The sequence below is a fragment of the Megalops cyprinoides genome, chromosome 10 (assembly GCF_013368585.1).
Source record: "Megalops cyprinoides isolate fMegCyp1 chromosome 10, fMegCyp1.pri, whole genome shotgun sequence".
Lineage (NCBI taxonomy): Eukaryota > Metazoa > Chordata > Actinopteri > Elopiformes > Megalopidae > Megalops > Megalops cyprinoides.
In genome coordinates, this window is record NC_050592.1 from 30023273 (window position 1) to 30043992 (window position 20720).

Sequence of the window (20720 nt, forward strand, 5' to 3'; positions counted from 1 at the left end):
TTCCTGTGCATCCTTATTATAGCGCAGGTAAATTCACACACATATTTCCACCTTAATAACAGCATACGGGAACGATCTGCGCAAATATTTTGAATGCAGAATCCCAGCACAACACTCATCATAACACCTAATCTTGTGTTGCGGTAATAGCTCAATATAATGCATGTATGGTCTTGCAAAAGTCACTCTGCCCATTTTGTTTTGCCTGTAGCTTTAGGAAGATCCCTTAGTGAGTTACCTTCATCTCCTCTTTTTCACCCCAACTTTGGAATCTGAATGCTCATCTCCCACTGGCACCCTCCTACTTTTCCGCAGGAGTGAGGCAAGTGCAACGCTGAAGAGCAAACTACAATTGGAAGATAGGTGATCACTCACTGACATCAGCTTACAGGGCCCTGACAAGTCAACAGAGCGCAATGAAGCTATCTGATGGGAATCGCTGGCCAACATAAACCCTTGCTACCTCACCATAACAGAGCCTGCCCTGTCTACATCTTAGGTACCCGGTCATAGTCGGCCAGCAACAAAGCATAGACACAAACATGGGACATCTTAGGCTGTAGGGTTTATATTTTGCTTGGTGGAACTGCATTTACCCACAAGCCATTGGGGAGCCCATGAAAATATAACATTTTAATCTCACATGCAGTACTGTGCAGCACTTGTTAAGTGCAGCACTTAACAATGAAGCAGAACACATATTCCAAGTTTTTTTTTCCCCAAATAATGCAGAGAGTAGTTGGCCCATTTTTAGTATGTGAGTCTAAATGTTTGAGAAAGAAACCTCCTGCAATTCCTTGCCTGCAATGAAATATGTATGAGCACAAACTGGTTCCCAGGGCTCAAAAGTGTGTCTGCACTACGTGAAGATTTCTTGTTTCTGGGGAATCCCTCTAGATTGCATAAGGGTTTTTTTTTGCAATAACCCCTGTAGGACCGATCACATTTGGAGGGTTTTGTGCCGCTGGAAAAGTGTGTTTTACAGGGCTAGATTTTTAAAAAGCTAATTAAATCAACCCGTTCATCCATGAACTCTTGTATCCTTTCAGACGCTCTGAGTGACTGACACTCCTAAGCTCAGAAACATGAAGTACCAGTGTTTCCTGGATCACATGTGGCGACAGCCTGACATTCCAACAGAAAAGACTTATGATGCTGTATTGAAACTGACACCAGCAGTGCATTATGGTAATCTGGGTAAGGGATGGGTGAGGGAATAGGTTTGCCTCATAAACACTTGAAAATGGCCCTTCTTCCTGTCAGCCAGTGGACAGGGTCTGCATTTAGGTAATGCAGAGTATTTCTCTGTCACACATAAGACTTGTGATTTTGGTTTTGTTAAATTTGGTCCTAGAATGACTCATAGTGTATGGTTTTCAGTCAGCCAGCGCACTGACGTTTTTGAGTTTAAGTTTTTAGAGTTTCAGCCCTTGATCTACTCGTATGAAAGCACAGATGTTATTTCTTATTCATTTGAAGATAGAGTTATAATGAATAATTGCTACTAAGTTATAGAATATAAGCAATATGCTACAGATGGACAGTTGACACATTAGGTATCGTTATGTTCACTAAAATCTTTCACAGCATACTGAAACATGTCATGCAAAATGAAATGCTGCAAAATTAATTAAAACACAGGGTTTAGGGTTAAAAATGGCTGAAAGGTCCCATGCCGCGAGAGCATGTAATTGCTAACTGAACCGCAAGGTCTGTTTAATTGCCAAGGTGAGGGTCCTGACATGTGGCCGTTGGCAGCTAGCGGCTGGTCAGTTCCCCCGGTTACCCCCCTTCTGCCGCTCCTCCCCCCTCGCCTCTTCAGGGGCGCGTAAATCCTGCTGTGTCAATTACGAGGATGAGCTCCTGCGCTTACCTGCTTGTGAGCGTGGTCGTAGGAATTTATGTGGTTGTCAAACTCCTGGTGCTTGTGGTACTGTTTGTCACATAATTCACAGTAGAAATTAGCCTTCAAGTCCTCCAGAGCCTTGGCTATGGCTTTCTCTTTCTCTGCATAATCCTGAGGGAAGGAGAGTGAGAAAGAGAGAGAGAGAGAGAGAGAGAGAGAGTGATTAGTAAATTGTAATTTAATTATTCATCATTCAGGAGACAACTCCTAAAGCCGTACAAACTTTTGACAGACAAATACGTTTGCTTTTCCTTCAGAATGCTACATCGCCTCCTTTCTCTGTGTTCGGCACCCGACAGAAATGGAACAAAGATAGCTGTCAGCTCCGGAGGAACTTGCATTGTTCAAACTCTCAATCGCTGTCTTCCTGCCCTTATCTTGCAATTACAACAGGGAAGACTCCTTTAAAAAAAAACGTCTGCTTCCGCTACACTGACTCCAGGCTACATCTGAAGTTCATGGTTTACATTAGTCGTCAGGCTCTCTTTAGGCTTGAGAGAGTACCAACAATCAGGCTTACAGTCTGGAAATATGAGCGGGAATGTTAGCATATCTCAAAGTACACAATGGCGACAAGAATGACAAGCAGAAACGAAGCGATGAAAAGATATGAGTCTGAGGCATCTCCACAGGCTTGGAGGATGATATTGGCTAGAGATAAACTGGAAATGTCCTTGGCTGTTCCATATTCATGCGAGGAGAGTCTTTAATGTTCCTTTAATGTTGGAGCCACAGTGGGATACAACAGCACTGAGACTTTGTGTGTGTGTGTGGTGGGGGTTGGGGTGTTTGGGAAGGAGGGGGAGTTGCTTCCATTTCTTTCTGATAAGCTGCACTCCCTGTGAATTAGCCCAGTGATCATAGATGGTAAATTATCTGAATGGATCCCACTGCGCCGTCTCATGTGCAAAGGAGCTACCCAGTGGCCGCTCAGCGGAGAGCAAAAATTACTGTACTAAGAGTATTAGAGCGTTGTCGCCTTTTCAGGAGAAACAAAAATCGACATTTCCTCCTTTCATCATCTCCGTTTTAATTGCTTTCAAACTGTGGAAGGCTGCTGCGCCTGCGGACCACTCAACTGCTCATTTTGACTGCTGCAAACCCTATCCATCCATCTTCAAATGCCTTTATGGGTCTCTTAGTGTGCAAATATAGTAAAAAAAATATGTGTCAAGGTTGATGGTGTATGTGTCAGTGCTGTATAAAAGACGCGAGAATACCCGTGTTATTTTTAGTTCATTACTGATGGGGAGTGGTGATGGGGTATAGCAAGGAAAGACAGCTTTCAAATAATCTTCAAACTGACAGTCTGAGGCAGCTGGAAGAGCGTGAAGTGCGCTGAGTGACACTTCAGACTGTGTGGTTATAAACGTGGGGTGAATATTTCACATCAAGTACGGCAATTCATAACAGCGAGCTAAAAAAAACATCCTGTAGACAGCGACATGAGATTCAGAATCCCCTGGTCATTGGTCTGCCGGCCTTAGGATAGCTCCACCCACCCGTGGTCATAGACGCACATATGGATATCAATGTGTAATAAAAGAATGAGTGGGTCCTTTGTGACATCACAAAGACCAGTGTATTCCCAACAGGCCCAGCCTTTTCAAATGTATTTGGCCTAAACAGCACAATAAAAAATGACTGCAGTCAACAGTAGTTCACAGTGATAAAACTATGTTTCTGAATTTGTTTTGTTATCTGCTGTGCCTCAGAAATGCCAAATAAAAAATCATTGCATTTGATCTTTAATAACATCCAAGACATCAAGCAAAAGCCTCTTTACAGCAGAGCAATGGCAGGCAAAATATGATTGAATTTCACAATCTATTGTTAAGGCTGCAAGCTGTTATTAAGCTGCACTTTGGCCCTTATATGTGTTTTCTTATGCCAACACACAAAACTATACATAACACTTCATGATGGCATTCACAAAACTTCATTAAAATTCATCAGAGTATGGAACCATTCATAAATATGAATAACTGCTTACTACCACTGATATAAACTATCTCAGTACATGGCACATTTTATGATACGCCCCGTGCCCTTTTCAGTTTGTGCTAACAAGTGGCTATGACTGTTTACAAATGGGTATGAATACAAACAAAATACAGCCAAGTCAACAAAGGAAACCTGAAATCATTATTTAAAGCTATGTTCCTGCCAGGTAATGATTTTGCATTAAAGTAAAAATCATTACTTTGTACAGCAAAGTACAATGCACATGAATCAAATTGATGCGTCCTATTGAATCACCCTACCCTATCAGACCGCGTCAAAGCACGCAAGGCAGACTATAAAGGTTTGCATATGAATATGACTGAATTAAAGTCAGATACATTGCCTTTTTTGGCACAAGGCATTTGTCTTTGCATGTGCACCTTAGATAATTCTAAAGCACAACCTCAGAGCGAACAAAGGGAAGTACTTCTTTCCGCTTGTTAGCATCTCGCTGTCCTGTCATTATCATGCCAGCGTGTCTTAATGACTGCTTTCCCATTAGTCCCGCTGAATGACTCTGTGCTCTGCCGAATGGCCCACTTCCTGCTAGCGATGGTGTCTCAATGGGGCCGTAGGACTTTCAGAGCATGGTGTCAAGGGCGACGATCCCACAGAACGTGGGGTGAGCATGACTAGGGTCCAGAATGGGAGCACAGTGACGATGCAACCCTGTCACAATGTTAATGACCTCTCCCCTTGCATTGCGTGGGACAAACTAAACCCACAAGTCCAAATGCTTCATGTACATTGTTACAGCGCAAAACATCCTCCTCAAGTTTGCTCAAGTTAACATGCTGCGTTCAGGTTGGAACAGGCGAATTTCTCCCCCAGAACACAACGTTAATGCTCCACAGCGTCGGGCTCTGCTTACAGTCTCACAGATGTTTCGCAATACTACAAATCTGAACAAGTGCAAACATTATGAGTAAGTCTCTACATCTGCCATCTGAACATGAATGTGTCTTTTGGATGCAAAACAACAGATGTTAACTCTTAATTGGTTTTGGATGTGTTATGCATCTGAAGAGGGAACATCAAGAGGTTTGCTCTGAGTTTAGAGTACGGTGTACTGCATCATGTCAGCTATGTTTGAGTATGGGGAAACCGCAAGCATGGGGACTGCAGGGAGCTCACAGTGATTCAGCCGGTTGACTGGCCCATGCCTCTACATACACACTGCTAAATTCCTCAGCACGCTTATGCCTCAGGGTTCACTAGAAGCAAAGCATACGACCATAACATCCTGAGACCTGAATCATACAACCACAGCTTCTGTTGCACTGTATCAGGAGAAGATCTGGTTCATGATGATCAAGTAAGTGACGTCAGCTGGAGGTTGGGAAGGCTTGCACTCCTGTGGCTTTCAAAGATTCCATTCAACCTGAAGCTGCCCAAGACCTGTAATGACTGGTGATTCGAACTGACATCCAGACAATGGCTGCAATGTTAAGGTTCAAGGTGGAAAGAAGATCACAAAAGTCACTGGTGATTGATGGCATTGATGCTACATGCTCCCCCTATGAAGGGTGGGGTTCTGAACCATTTGCTCAGAGAAAAAAGCTGTTGCATTTCATGAGATTAAGGCTCAGATTCTGCATACACTGACTACAGTGTGATTATTTCTTCTGAGTCATGAATGTGTTTTTTTCTTATACATTTTTTGTTAGTGTCAGTGACCAAGCTCAAAAAGAATAAAGTTACACTTACTTACATTCTCTGCTCAAAGTTAAGGACAGAGCATGCTGCGGTTAGATGGTCTTCTTCTTTTGATTTGTCTGGTACATTTTAGTCAGGGAGGCAAGTGTGGGAGGATCCTATGGGACTCCATCAAAATGGGACAGAGTGAGCAGAGTGTGCACTAAATGTGGGGTTTTTTGTTGGGCTGGAATTGATGGGTAAGAGATCTCATCCTCTTATCTGGCTCAGACTTCATAATGGAGGAGCAACCGGCACACATTAAAGTCAGCATGTTCACGCCTTAAAACCAGCTTCCTGGGAGAATTGCAGTAAAAACCCTCTTAGCACGCTTCCCTGATTCCTATTATAGGAAACAGACTCCCCTCTGTTTTGTCCCTCCTAAAAAAAATACAATGAATATATGTGTGTGTGTGTGTGTATGTGTGTGTGTGTGTGTGTGTGTGCGCGACCCCTGGCTGAAGAGGACGTGGTGGAGGATGCTGGGAAGCTGCACGCGGGCCGAATCGACGCCTTTCTGCAGCCTCCCCTGAAAGGAGCAGGCACACGGGAGAGCGCGGCCCGCCTGACACCACGCCGGCTCGGTAACAGGGAATACATTACTGCGGTGTTAATGAGCGTTGCCCGCGATGCCGCTGAGATCCCAGCCTTCCCCGAGACAACAACTCATGCAGCTGATTACAGTCTGAAGCTGTTTCATGTTGCCTCCAGGGGAAGCAATTAATCCCGGGAGCTCATCAAGACTGCATGTACTTACAGAAATGCCCAGCAACAGAACAGAAAAGTCCTCCTGTCTCAGAGAGAGGAAAGGGAAGGCCTCAGTCCACCAGCCATACAGGGGTTGGGGCGAGCGGCAGCTATCAATTGTGGTCAATAAAGTTTGACTTCTTTAAATGCCCTGTATGGTTTAACCGATACAGCCGCTTTTAAACGTCAGTTTACTGCCTTAAAGGGGGATTGAAAGTGTGGTTTAAAAAAGCTTTATAGGAATTCCCACAGCTGGCTGCCATTATGAAACTATATTTTCGTTGCTTCACTGTTTGTTGCAGAGGTAACGGGGTAATGTATTCAAATTCAAGGGCAGGCACAGATGTTTGTCAGTCTCCTGACTCTCCCCTTAATTGAAACAGTTCATCTTCAGATTGTTGCATGTAATTCGGATTCTGATAGGAGCCTGGCAATTCCTCCAGGCAAACACGGTACCGCATAGCATAAGAGTGAGAGAGTGTCAGTGACCTGAAATGCTATCAGTGGGTAATGAGGCATTTTAACATCACCCTTACATTCAGAATTGAAATGAGGTGACTCATGTTCACTGTCTTTAACCCATGTGTGAGTGAATTAATGCTTCACTAAACTGAAAAAAAGTTTAACATTTCAGCTTTGTGCATTTGAGATTTTGAAAAAAAAATATTTTAAAAGGCATTTAAATGTTACTTCAGATCAGAGTGGGTTTGATGCATATACATTTCAAAAGTTGCACAAGGAATGGCATCTAACACTACATGGAATCAAAAAAAGATTCCAAGTTGATTATCATTGTGGATTAGTTAACATGCATACGGTTCCCATTTTTTAAACCTAGAAATCTCTTGTTTTCTCATTTTTTATGTTGAATACAAAATTTGAGGTCATGCTTTCCAGAACCTACACTATATATAAATATTGCAAAGGCTTGCTAGTAAACAAGCAAGGTAACACTTTGCAACCTATGCAGCACACATTTTAATTCACAGATGCCTTTTTGTTTCCCTACCACCTTCTCTCCACACCTTCCACGCACTGAATCTGGGAAAAAGTATATGAGAACTTTTTGTTTAAAATCAGTCCATTTGGCAATGTAGCTACAGTTTTCCACTATAATGTAGCATGCTATAATTCCAAATACTACAACATGCACATGCGTACAAATTCAAACAAGTAGTCATGCATGTGTGTTTGTGTGTGTGTGTGTGTGTATGTATGCAGAGCGCATACAGACTGTCAGACTGTCAACTAACAGCAACATAATAATAGTTATATCACTATCTGAAATCCTGTCAAAATCAGTTTGTATTAATGGCAAATGAAACATCAATCAGATCGGTGAGGAATGATATGATAATGATATCTAATGGAATGATATCTAATCTCACATTCATGTCAGCTGTTGCAAAGCACTGCCCTGAACAATTTTCTAAAAGCATTTCACTGTATATTCTCCTAGAGATATTGACAACTGTGAATGGCAGTAGCCCAAGGATTCATCTAGTCTACTACTATATAGCCCTGCATATTCAAATACTGGGCACTGAGCACTGTCAAACACACACACACACACACACACATTTTAGTGGTTCAGCCATCTCTCGAATTAGCTGGAGGCAGGCCACCTCTGTGATTCAGAATGACTCAAGCCGACTCCATCCCTTCATTCATAAATGTTACATGTTGTCGTCTGCCAAGACAATGAGAGCCCTTCCGACGGCGTCTCTGCAGGTGGTGTGGGGAGACTGCGGATGAGGCGGAATTAATGCACAGCCACAGCGAGCGCGCGTCAGGGCCATCCATCCCGGCTAACCTGGCCCGCAGTCACAAATAATCGCCGCGTCCCGCACGGTATACCTAACATCCTAACACGGCGAAACCCAATTAAAAATTCGCGAGGTGACAAAATATGACCGGGGACGAGGCGAGAGATTCAGCTCGTATCCGTTTTTGCGCGGAAAGGGCAAACATCTCGCAAAATACTCGAGGAGACATTAATGCCGGTGGCTGCCGCTGTGTTTGTGGACTACTATTATTATTAGTATTAGCATCCCCTCCCTCTTGCGAATACCTGAGAGCTCGTTCTACTCCAGCTCGAAATAGGGGTGGCAGCATCCGCAAGATTTGCTCACCGACTCTCCATGGCAGGGTGTGTGACATTTTGCTTTTAAAAGTGTTAAAGGGCAATGCGGCAGTTCCCTCGCCCGAAAACGAGCACTTATAAAGTGTTTCAGTAGCCGTTCGATTTATCGCCGCTTGTATAATTTAATGATTACTTTCCTGTCCTTCATTTCTGCCTCTAAGATTCACGACACATCCAAAAGGAAAATCTATAATTTGTGCCGTTAGCAGCTAGAGAAATACTCCGAGGACCAGAAACAGCTTATACTGAGGAACATAGTAATACTGAGGAATATAGTTTATACTGAGGCTTGTTTCTTAATCCATAATGCGCTACTAACTAATGCTGTCACATCCACTGAGAAACAAAAAAGCATGTCAGTAAAGCTTCAAATCCACTTTATAGCTGTGAAAAGAAGAATATTTCCCTCATTAAGACTTCTCCTTTGCTCACATTCTACTTCAGATCACCATTGTTGAGTTGGGAACAAACGGAAAACATCATTAAGTTGTAGCTACTACGAAATTTAATTCCACAGCAAAAGACCTGTGCCCCCTCAGCTTTCAGGACACGTGTTACAGGTATTTAAGTCAATCACCACGTCCGTAATAAAAGAATTTAATTCAATGTTACATGCAATATTAACATATCAGTAATATAACGTCGATTTTACATGGCACAGAGCGACAGCGTAAGCTAACCCGTAAAACATAAGTAAGCAACTTATATGTAACACGCAAAGTTGCTCTCTGGCGTTGATATACAACAGACAAATATTCTTTTTTAAAGGAATACCGTCTTTTTTCTTTCTCTGAACAAGTCACGGAGTTCACTTAACGTCACATACTGAAAGTGCATCCCCACTTCAGTGGCTTGAGTCCAGTTTCTCAGGGTATGATTCAAAATGTTATTATGGACAATCCGCACTTTTTAGTAGCATTGTGCTAGCCGTTCCCACTCCCTATGCATATCACTTTGCAGATGGAGGCTAACAGTATCTATCATAATGCTTAAAGGGGTAGACAAAGGATGGCAAAGAGGTTCCCAGTCTTGCACTGAGCCTTGGAACTCAGAAAATAAGCACTTTCAAAACGCCATTTTGAGCACAAAGGGAGAGTAATTTGTGCCATTTGATAACTCAGGACATTTGCATTATGGCATTGACAGTGTTTCACGGCTGCGCGGCATGCTGTTCAATCATTTTCCTTTCACAGCACTTGTGCAAACATCTGGAAAGGGTCAGCGTAACGCGTTACGGAAAACCAAGGGGCCCCCTGAAATTGATGTCTGTTGTGAAACAGGCAGCAGAACTTAATTTCCCTCAGGCCACAAGCTGCCAATAAACGCTATTGAATCCCGCTCCTTCCGACATGATACAAATTTAATTTGAGACCCATTGGGTAAAATATTGTTTTTTTTCCTCCTCTCCCTTCCGCCCTTCTCTTCCTCAGGTAGAGGGGACATTTGGAGAAAATGCTCCATCGCACCCTGCTCCCTTTCCGATCCCATTTGCTTGGAAATGTGTTGCGTGGGGGACGGGGTCTGGACATACATGCTGTCTTTTCCACCACTGACAGGCGGTTGCCGTGGGACAGCCCACTTTTTCTGACGTCTGTAGAGGTGCCTGAGTGGATGCTCTTTGGTCTATGGACGGGGCTGTCATGCATGACCCCTCCAAAACTAGCTCGGAAAAATTCCCTGCCTCAGGAAAATGAAATTCTCATCAAATCTAAGTGAAGAGGAGGCAGGTGGGGATAAGTAAACATGACCCTCTTTGGTTTCAGGGGTGCCTGTTATTGCTTTCCAAGAAAAAGGGCCCGATTTGGATCCAAGTTGCCCTGCTTTTCATAGGTGGTTTTGAACACCTATTGAGTGAAATGCAGCAGCACGGCACAATCAGCTGTTGTCATGGGAAGCTTTTGTGAGGGGAAAAATTATGCTGGAGTGAAACATTTTAAAACTGGTCATCTCATTCATTAGCATCTGTTTGCTACTTCCTTAAACATCCAGGATTGAGAGTATTTATATTATGACATTCTGAACACACCCATACATGGATGCACACACACAAACACACATACACACACATATTTCTTAGACTGATATTATGTTCCTCATAGGTACCAATGCTGCAAAATTAAAGCCACATTTGATGACACTGGCATCCATACATTGAAGAAATGGATTTTCCTTGCTTGGCTCATGTTTAAACATAGATTATTCCAGACAATTAAATCCAGTGTAAATGAGTATTAACAACAAAGGGATAAACCTTAACAATGCCTGAGCGAGACTTTTAAAGGCCTTTCATGTTTTCTGCATGGTGTTTTTATCTGCCATTAGATTAACATTTGCAAAATATTAGGTTAAGAGCTTTTGTTTTCCCAACAGACAGCAAATCACTGCAAAACCAACTAAGAGAGGCTGTCCATCTCACTGATTGACACCCATATCAGATGTGCTTCACAGAACACCACCAATGGAATGAATTATGCTTTTTGTTTCCCGCTGAAATGAAAAACCTTGAGAACTTGGAATGGCAAAAAAGAGCTTCTGTTTCGTTGCTGAAAATTTTGCTTTGATGTTTATTCTTTACGCTGCTGTTTTTCCACTATTATGCTGTTGCATCCTCAGCCTTGTGAGAAGTCAAATACTGACAAACTCAGCCTGTATTCTGAAGAGAAAACAAACTGAAGATGGAGACGTTAGACTGTAAAACGTTTTGATACAAACGCAAATGCAAAAATAAAAAGGTGGAAGGGGTGCTGCTGGGATCGCACTCGTAAAACACGTGCTGGCTTTTCTGAAGTGAAGTACGGAATCGCTCACAGACCTTGGGGCCCACAGAGGGAGGCACTGACATGGCGGAGGAAGGTACGACCTAGGGGTGCAACGGATCACAAAACTCACGGTTCGGATCGTATCATGGTTTTTGAGTCATGGATCGGATCATTTTTCGGATCAGCAAAAAAAAAAAAAAAAAAAAAGGGGGAGACAAATATAACTTTCCTTTCCATCTATTACTTAAACAACTTAAAGAACACTTAAAGCAAGGAACTTTTGCCCATGGTCTTAAACGAAAACAACATTCAAGATGTCCAATGTTTAAATAAAATATTCAATACTCAATTGTTGAATTAAAGTGCAATATGAGTGCTTGAAATGCTGTTCTTCGGCTGTGTCTGAAATTGCTCCCTATTCACTAGCCTATATAGTGCGTATATATACATTTTACACTTCGTTGGGCGGAACTGCCAGCTAGCTAGCTAACATTAGTTTAAACTAATTTGAACAGATGAAGCTGGGTGCTAGTTCTTTCATTAAATTAGCTAGTGATAGCTAGATACGTAGCGGTATTATCTAGCTAGCAGGTTAATATCAGTTGCAACTAGCTAGCTGGCACAGTTAGACACAAAGATGTTTATACAAATGTTCGAATAAACTTGCAAACATAAAACTATATCCAGAAAATTACTAATTTATTGTATGACTGTGAATAATGAATGAGTGAACGAGTGAGCGATTTCGGATGCAGCCTTCATCTTCGCAATGCTTCTGCTAAGTAAGGTTGCTGGTTTTTAAAATGGCGCTTGTACCTTTTCACTGCAACTCTGCATTGAGATTTAGGGAATTATTACTTTAAAAAATAACAGTGGCAGTAACTGTATTTCACACTATTATGGTTAAACTTTGCAATTAATCTGCGGTTCACATGCGTGCCGAAATGTGGGTGGGGTTTGTATCCGTACGGATCATGGATCAACTACGGTTCGTTACACCACTAGTACCACCCCAACAGGTTTCACCACTTAATATCAGAGCACCCACACACCATGCTTGGTCTTACTTTTCTCGGGGATTCGAAGGAGCAAAAACGCCTTTCTGTCCTGAGAGTGAAACACATTACGAAGAACCATTGCAAAGAAAGGTGTGGAGGAATGACTAATTGATGTGAACTGCAATTTCATGGAATGGCTCTCCTGTGAACGTGAGGCGGCACCATATGGCACACCTTTGATATACAGTCAGGAACTTCGGCCATCTGGTAGGAAATGGTCCAGAATGATTCCTACTGGAGGCTCATAATCCCAGCTGCGAAAACGACTGGAGCGGTGAAGATTAGCAGAGCACCTATGATACCGCTACCAATAACTCGGCTCAAAAAAGCCCAAGCTGATACTTGCCCTTCCCTCTGAAATGCAGCCAGTTCCCACCAGGTTTCTGCTATTTGCAGAAATGATCAATGAGGAGAGGGAAACACAGATTTTAGTCATACATGGATACACAGGCAGGAAAGGGGGTCTCCTGGCTGTTAGCTTTTTGTCGGCATGCTGACATTCTAGGACAGAGTTCCTTGGCTGTGTTGGCCATGCTTCAGTTATCCCTCCGCCACGATTTCCCCGGAGTCAGAGTCCTGCCGCAGTCTTTAATAGTCAGGGAAAATGCAATTTAAAATGTGAAAGTTTGCAAGGGTATTGTTATAAACTGTGTCCATTCAATCACACCCTTGGTCTGGTGTAGATTTCATACTTCTTCAGGTCAATTCGAAGCAAAAATGGCATCCTGGGCAGTTATTATTCTTGATTTATTTTTTTAAAAAAGCATGACTGACAAATGCTGAAGCAGAAGCGTATGCCCAGATGTACATATTTATGATTTAAGACAGCAACAATGTTATCTTTGTAAATGTCAAGTGTTACACTTAAAGCTGGGACAAATCTTGAAACAGACTGGATGAAGATTTACAAGGTATATATATGATAGCTAGCTAGCGTTTCCCGCAATTATGTAGAAATGATACTCTCACAGTCACAATTTTGAAAGAGCTATAGATTTATACATCAAAACTCAACTGCATAATCCACTTAATTTACCAAGTATACTGTACTTCGGGACATACTGCCCCACCTACAGTATGCATATAATAAAATGTACCAGTAGTTTGCCTTTTTTTTAGAAGATAATGCTCCAGTTCTACAGTGAAATATTGTCTTAAAAAGTCTGATGACAACTGAAAAATACAGCTAGCTACTGAATGATAACTACTCAAGTGAATAAGTACTGCCACAGACTATTTGAGGGGCTTCAAGGTTCCTCACTATGTGGTGGGTTAGCAACAGTACACACTCAGGATTCTGGGAATGGATACTCCAATATGCAGCTCAGCCCAAGCTCAGCTTTGTCTCTTTCCATTCCAAAGTCCTATGTGGATACTGCCTATTGATCCACAAGCTTAATTCTGAACTGAAAAGCGCTGGACAATCTTACTTACTATACATTTTTATAATTTTTTAATAATATTTTAATATTTCTGACCATTGGCCAGATACATATACATACACAGTATATCTCTACATGATGATTTTTTTTGAAGAAAACAGATATATACAGTAGATATACATACAGTATATTTAGAATCATATACATATATTTTGAATCAGTAAAAAAGACTGTGGATTACCTGGCAAAGTTCTCTTCAGGCTGTTCCCAGCACTGTGTTGTGTCTAAAAATGATTGAAGTCTCAAAGTTGTATAGCTCACACAGAGCACTACTCCGGCAGATAGTAGATAGTGTACTGTATGCAGAAAGCATATCTCTATAGAGAATTACAATGAAGTGAAGACAACAGGTCAACAGCTCCACAATTACACATATAACTGAAGGATACTCTCACAAAGTGGTCATAAAATACATACCACAATGTAGGTATTATTCCACACAAATGAAATGTGTGGGAATAACATAGTACCCTTGGATCTTTACAAAGGATACCTACAAAATGTATGACAATATGACAATATACTGGCAGCTTAAGAATGAAAAATAGGCTGTTTGTGAGGACTATTCCAGCTGTGGGTATGAATATCATGGCACTCAAAGCCCTCACCATAGACAGTGAGAGAGAGAAGGGTCATCTTATCCCCCTCTCTGTCTAACAGAGGATCGGACTGCTTGTCGTGTCAGGATGTCTGGAGCTATCGATCCCTCACACAAACCCAAGACTCAACCAGGAAGCAAGCCAATTACCCCAAGGTTTAGCAATTTCCTTCCCACAGACACAGCAGGGCGTCTCTGTGAGGAGCAGACAGTGGGGGGCGGGGGGAAAGCGGGAGTGGGGGGGGCCTTGACCTCCAACAGATGGGACAGACAAAACCACAGTAACCGCAGCATCAATACCCATAATCCTGGGGACAAATAACAATCCGATTCTGTACGAGCTGAATCTCAGCACATCGGCGGCAATAGTCCTTCCGCGCAGACGGCCCGTCCTCTCATATCAACGTCTGGTGTGCCATCCTAGGTTCCGCATTTAATGCCTTTCTGCAGACACAGAGCTTTGATTTCACCGGCCCCAGAAAGTGACACGATCTTTCATTGAGCTGATGGTGACTTTTTTCTAAATATGGTGCTCAAGTCTGGCACTCCTTACTTTTTTAGGAAGGAGGCACATTACCGGCAAGGCAAAAAAGTTTCCTGCAAGCTACATCCTGTACCTGATAAAACATACCTGAAAGACACACAACAGTATGGGCAATATTTCCTTTATAAGAGCTTTCCACAGCTCTTCGCTTAAAGCTGATGATGTTTTAATGTCCTCATAAACCACCATCCTGTCAAGCATAGACGATTAAAAGCATTACAGATGACAAAGGAAAGAGGATTAAAAATAATATGTACCTTATTTGTAGAAGGCTGTAGCTTGCTTCCTAGTCCTTTTGCATTGTGAAAAGTAATTGTGGTTTCAAAACTCTACAAATATTGAGGGAATGGGTCAGGTATAAATGTCTGGGGGGGTCAAAAAATGGCCCTTTATTTTGAATTTATTTTAATTGAATTTCTTTGTGAACAGGACCATACAATTAGGCATCTTCAGGATATGGACTACATGTAGTGGATGTAGTGTGAGCAGACAAAAGAATGCTGGCCCTCGCATACAGCTTCAAACAGGAGGCACTGAGCTAAAGGCCGAGGTCTCCATTTCAGGGAACTAACTGTGCTCTTGCACAATGGGGCTTCAGACTTCAGTTTCTATAGTGGGCTTGAAGTCTTTTAAGCTAGTACTACATTCACTCCTTCTAAGCACCAGCCTCAGTTAACTGAAAACCAATGGTCTACAGTGGCACTGCACATTCATATTACCACAGAATATACTGTATATTTTTAAAATACAGTTCAACATTTAACTGTGTGAAGAAAAAGAAAGGAAAATAATTACATACATGTGAAATGCATCTGGTACTAAAGCGTACATTTTGAAAGGTATGGCCATATATTACAGCATTTGCAACAGGTATTTTACACATATTTTGTGCACATTGGCACATGTTGCCATTTGGCAAAGAGGGTTAACTCCAGACCTCACAACCACTAGGTGACAACTTCTAACAAGACACCTGATTAGTATGTGCTATTTCACTTTGCACATATGAAAACAAAACACAAAAGTCTCTTATTAAATACAATAAAGAATGTAATGTACAGTACTAATGTACAGTACTGTAAAGCATTTCTATGGTAAATCCTGTTAGGATCTTTTTGCTGTCATTTCATAATTTGTCATCTCTCCCTCTGTGTTTTGCTTCTTATTTTAATGTTGCCTTTCTATGTATCCATGTTGATATGTATTTTACTTGATTCCATATATTATTGCTTTATAAAAACCATCCACACTGCACTTGTAGAGTAAATGATAGCCCTCATGTTTCTTGCGCTGTTAAGTGTTGTAATTAGCACACCATGCTAAAGGTAACATGGGAAATATCGTTGGACAAAGCTTGCTCATGTGTAACTCAGTGAATCATACTCAGCCTGAGCAACTATGAGAAAGGTCTTCGTAAGTAAAAAGGTAAGCCTTCCTGGGAAAAGAAAATAAACTAAAGTCAGCATGCCAGTAATACACTGCCTGTAGTGGGACTTCCGCTTCCATTCAGAATGTGAAAAGGAGCACATCAACACATTGCGATCGCAAAGGAGCAGCTCTCAGTATGCTGAGTCCTGTCTGATGTCATCTCTGACAGGGATAACCATGAATTTCAAACAAAATCTGAAAATTAGGCCAAATTTGGAGAAAGATGTAAATCCATTCTCCTCTGAAGTAAACGCTGTGGAACAGATGAAAAGCAGAGCACGACAGCGCTGGCTCACTGGCAATGAAGAACCTGTCATTTTGCTGACGAGTCACTTTCCTCCCTGGATTATATTTGCCCAGTATCGACGACAGCCTCACCCAGTCCATTCCTTGAATTATGCCAAAGTTAAAAAAAAAGATGTAAATCACTTCTCCTCTCAAGTAAACGCTGCATAACAAATGAAAACAAGTGAACGGTACTGCCTCCTCACCAGTGGCGAAAACACACAGTAATCTGTCATTCACTTGACGAGTCACCCGTCTCTCACAGATTGTGTTTCCACGGTGATGACAGCGGCTTTGCCCGTGCCTAACCGCCCCTGCCCCCGCCCCCACCATCGCCAATGGCAAACATGACATTCTCCTGCTGTTTCTCTTTTCCTCAACTGGTGGATTGATTTATGGCCCACCGTGACAGCTGTCGCGATACAGCACCTGTCATAATGTCACGATACAGGATCTGTGTCAAAAGAGGGGCAACACTAGACCCTGAGCCATGGCCACACTCTCCAGTTTGGAGGCCTCAGCACCAAGGGCGGAGAGGGACAAGCTCTGCCTGTCATGCCCCCTGCTGGCTGCTGCTGGTAGAAGGATTTACTCCTCGTGGATTCGCCAGGTAGCATTCTGACACAAATGTGGGAGAGGGAAGAAGGGCGGGGGGAGGAGGAGGAGGGGTTGTCCTGTTTCTCCCTTAATTCAACATGTCAAAGCAGAAGAGCTGACCAGGAAAGCAACCGTCTATCTCAAGGTGGTATTCCTGAGTACATACACATGGCTTCATTAGATTTCCGAGGGCATCTCCTTGTGGTGGAGATATCCATGTTCAGAGGATCAGCACGAGAGCCATCAGGACAGGATGATAAAGTCTGTCTAATGAAATGATTAATACGAATTACAAGTGGCAAGTGCAATTCATGAAAGGACAGCCCATTAGCTACTGTAATCAAAGGATTACTACTTACCTAGAATATTAACAATTGTCAGTGTCATTTTCATCCTTTCTTTCTATCAAGGAACATTAATATGGGGGACAAGGCAGGGAGTCACAACGTTTTGAGAAGTCCTGGGTGACTCTAATTATTTTAGTATAGTACAATACTTTTGTCTCTGAGTGAATGCTTTAAGGACCATCGTCCTGGCATTTTTATTAGTGTCATAATAGGTCCCTAATTAACTGTATCCATAATGAAATTACTCCTGCCACTGCATATATTTTCAGGAGGTGGATAATTATTTATGAATTAAATTATGGATTTAATAAAGTAAATTGTAAATTACAAATGTGGGAATGCGATTAAAATTCAGTGCATATCTCATTTCCTCAATGAGATACTGAAGAATAGAATGATCTTTCACTTGCCTGCTATCAATTTATCACGGGGCAGAGGATGGGTCTCACCAAGCATTTGATGATTACTAAATAACCACACAGCCACATTGTAAAGCAAGATCGCCTAATCCTGGTCCTGGAGCACTGCAGTTCGGGAGGTTCTTTTCTGTGTTATCACTTAGTTTAAGGGCCTTAAATACTAAATGAAATATGTAGCTCCTTACCTATACCGCAGTTAGCTTTCACATTGAAAAACTCTGAAGTGGTGAAAAAAATGGAGAAAATGTGGTTTTATAACCTTGCCCTCATTCAAAGTCCTGAATACACAGTTCCAACTCTGTTCTCTATAAATCAAAACCAAATCAATATGGGAAAGTGCTATTTTGAAAAACAAAAAACTTCCTACACATAAAATGTGTATAAAGTCAGTCCACAAAGAATGGTAACATTTAAATTACATACATGTATAAACTAAAAATTGGTGTATAATGCATTGCTTATTTTTTAAATTAATATTAATGCACACAATTTGAAACCTCTGAAGGGCCAAATCTTTTCAAGTTTTTCAATAATTAAACAATTATGTATAGTCCACTATCACAATAAATAAAGAATCATAACATTTTAAAAAGGTAAGCATCAGAAATTTCTGATTCTGAAATTTCAAAATTCATGTATGTGCCTATATTATACTGTAACTGTATAACTGTAACTGTACTATAACTGTATTTGTCTATAGTTCATTTGTATATATGTGAATGTATGTGGTTCATTTTACACCAAGTGTCCTACACATTATGATCTATGCGAGTGACAGCATCTGTCATTTTATTGTACCTCAACACTGGCTTAGGTTTCTCTTGCCGTATGCAGCATTTGACACACTCCGTGTAGTGCTGCATCTCAAAAATAATTTTGTTGTATTACATTGGCTACGACTGACAAGCGCAGTTTATGCGTCTACGTTTCATAACCCAAAGAAAGTCGAGGTTCAACCTAAACAAACTGCTGATTACATGAGTGGTTGTTAAAAATGAAAACCTTGACAGGTGCCCAGTCCTGTGTATTTCAAAACATTGCCAATTAGGGTGAAAAGGTGGGTGCACACAATGGATGGGACAGGACTGGTTTTGTACAAAGACACGCTCTTTTCAGACTTCAGAATAAAGCAATTAACAAATGCCAGGTACTGTTATTTCACACAATAAATGAAAATTAAAGTCAATAGAGCACATTTTTCTCCCACTACAAATTTTCAGAAATATCAACATTCCAATAAAAATGCTAATCATTTAAACAATTCAGGAGAGACACCTGTACATTTCAAGGTTCACATGGAGATCAGCAAAATACTGACTTGTTTTTGGGAGTTACGAATGCATTAGATTGGGGGGGGGGGGGGGGTATGGTGTCACACACTGACCCACAGACTGGAAATGGAGTTCATATTTCTGTGTTGAAACTGATTCTCTGTAATATACACATCTATATCATAAGGTAAGGGACAGAATATTAAATCTGGGATTTTTGGTGAAGTTACCCTCACAGGTGATTTCACTACTAGTGACTATTGACTACTACTGAATACAAGTAAAATGCAGTAAATGTGACCAGTCCTTTCAGCAGTGAGAGTGTTGGTTCTGTACAGAGATGTAGATTTCACATGGACTGCTGTCAGCTGAGGCCTGCATAATGCTCCTCTGTTTCACAAGTCCCACCAGACTGAAGGTAAGGGCCCTTACAAACATACACAGCTCACGTTACTGCCAGGTCATGCCATGCCTCTAAATATCCTGCTAATGCAGTCAACATTGTATATCTAGCTGCTGTTTCACCACACATTTACTTTAACATTTCATCATTTAGCAGAGGCTCTTATCCATAGAGCGAAAACAAAGCACATATACAGTAAGTGGCATTAAAACAGTACAAGACACAATTGGTTGTATTAGGACTAATGTTACAGCTCTGGAATGGATTAATCAGATGCTATTTTCAGTTACACAAACCAGAAATATTTGCTCTGCATTAGTGAATGTGTTACAAAATGTAACAAAATGGTACATGTACAAGTTATTGCATTACAATTACAAATGTGGATATAACGATGTTGATATGATTATGGTGCTATGGTTATGTAAAACACAAATGAATGAGAATACAAAAGGAAAATGGTCCAAACAATTATTATCCACACGGTGGTAGGAAGAACTTTTTCTGGCTGCAAACGACTGCGGGAAATAAGCAGCAAAGAGAGGCTTTTTTTGTTTTTTAATTGTCATTTCAGTCACTGTGCTGGTGATTTTTATTCGTGTCTCCCTCGGGTATTTCAAATGCAAGCCCGCAGCAAGCATTCAGCAGTATGTTTTATAAGGCACTCACAGCGTAGCGCTCCTCACGGGAGTCGCAGCGTGCATTAGACCGCGCATTTTCTCCAGAATCATACCTTCCTAAAATACACCGAGGGACTGTTTATATTAAATCATGGCTGACAACTGTCCCCTGCTGACGACCATCTAGCTACTGTCTGCTCCGCTGAAATGAAGCAGGCTGAAAAAAAAAAATGCTAACTTCTAGAGGGAAATTGTACTAACTTTGCTCTCTGCACTGTAGATGTATACGTTTTTCTCTGATATATTCTCCTCTGCACCGGGTCAAGGCGGTCATAACGTCCACGCGTTCCCTGCCAAGTCTCTGGGCTGAACTTGGGGTGATGCTAAAGACTCTGCCGGCTTGTCCTGTTCAGATGGTGAGCTGATCCCCTTGCAAAGCACTGCTTGAGGAAGC

At 41.6% G+C, this 20720-nt stretch overlaps 1 protein-coding gene across 1 annotated transcript in view; it reads right to left on the reverse strand.

Moving 5' to 3' along the window:
- Positions 1–20720, reverse strand: part of LOC118785051 (G patch domain-containing protein 8) — a 117961-nt gene that overhangs the window by 14989 nt on the left and 82252 nt on the right. The window contains exon 2 of the mRNA XM_036539577.1: positions 1874–2017. Coding sequence (XP_036395470.1) covers positions 1874–2017 — 144 coding nt within the window. The remainder of the gene's footprint in view (positions 1–1873; positions 2018–20720) is intronic.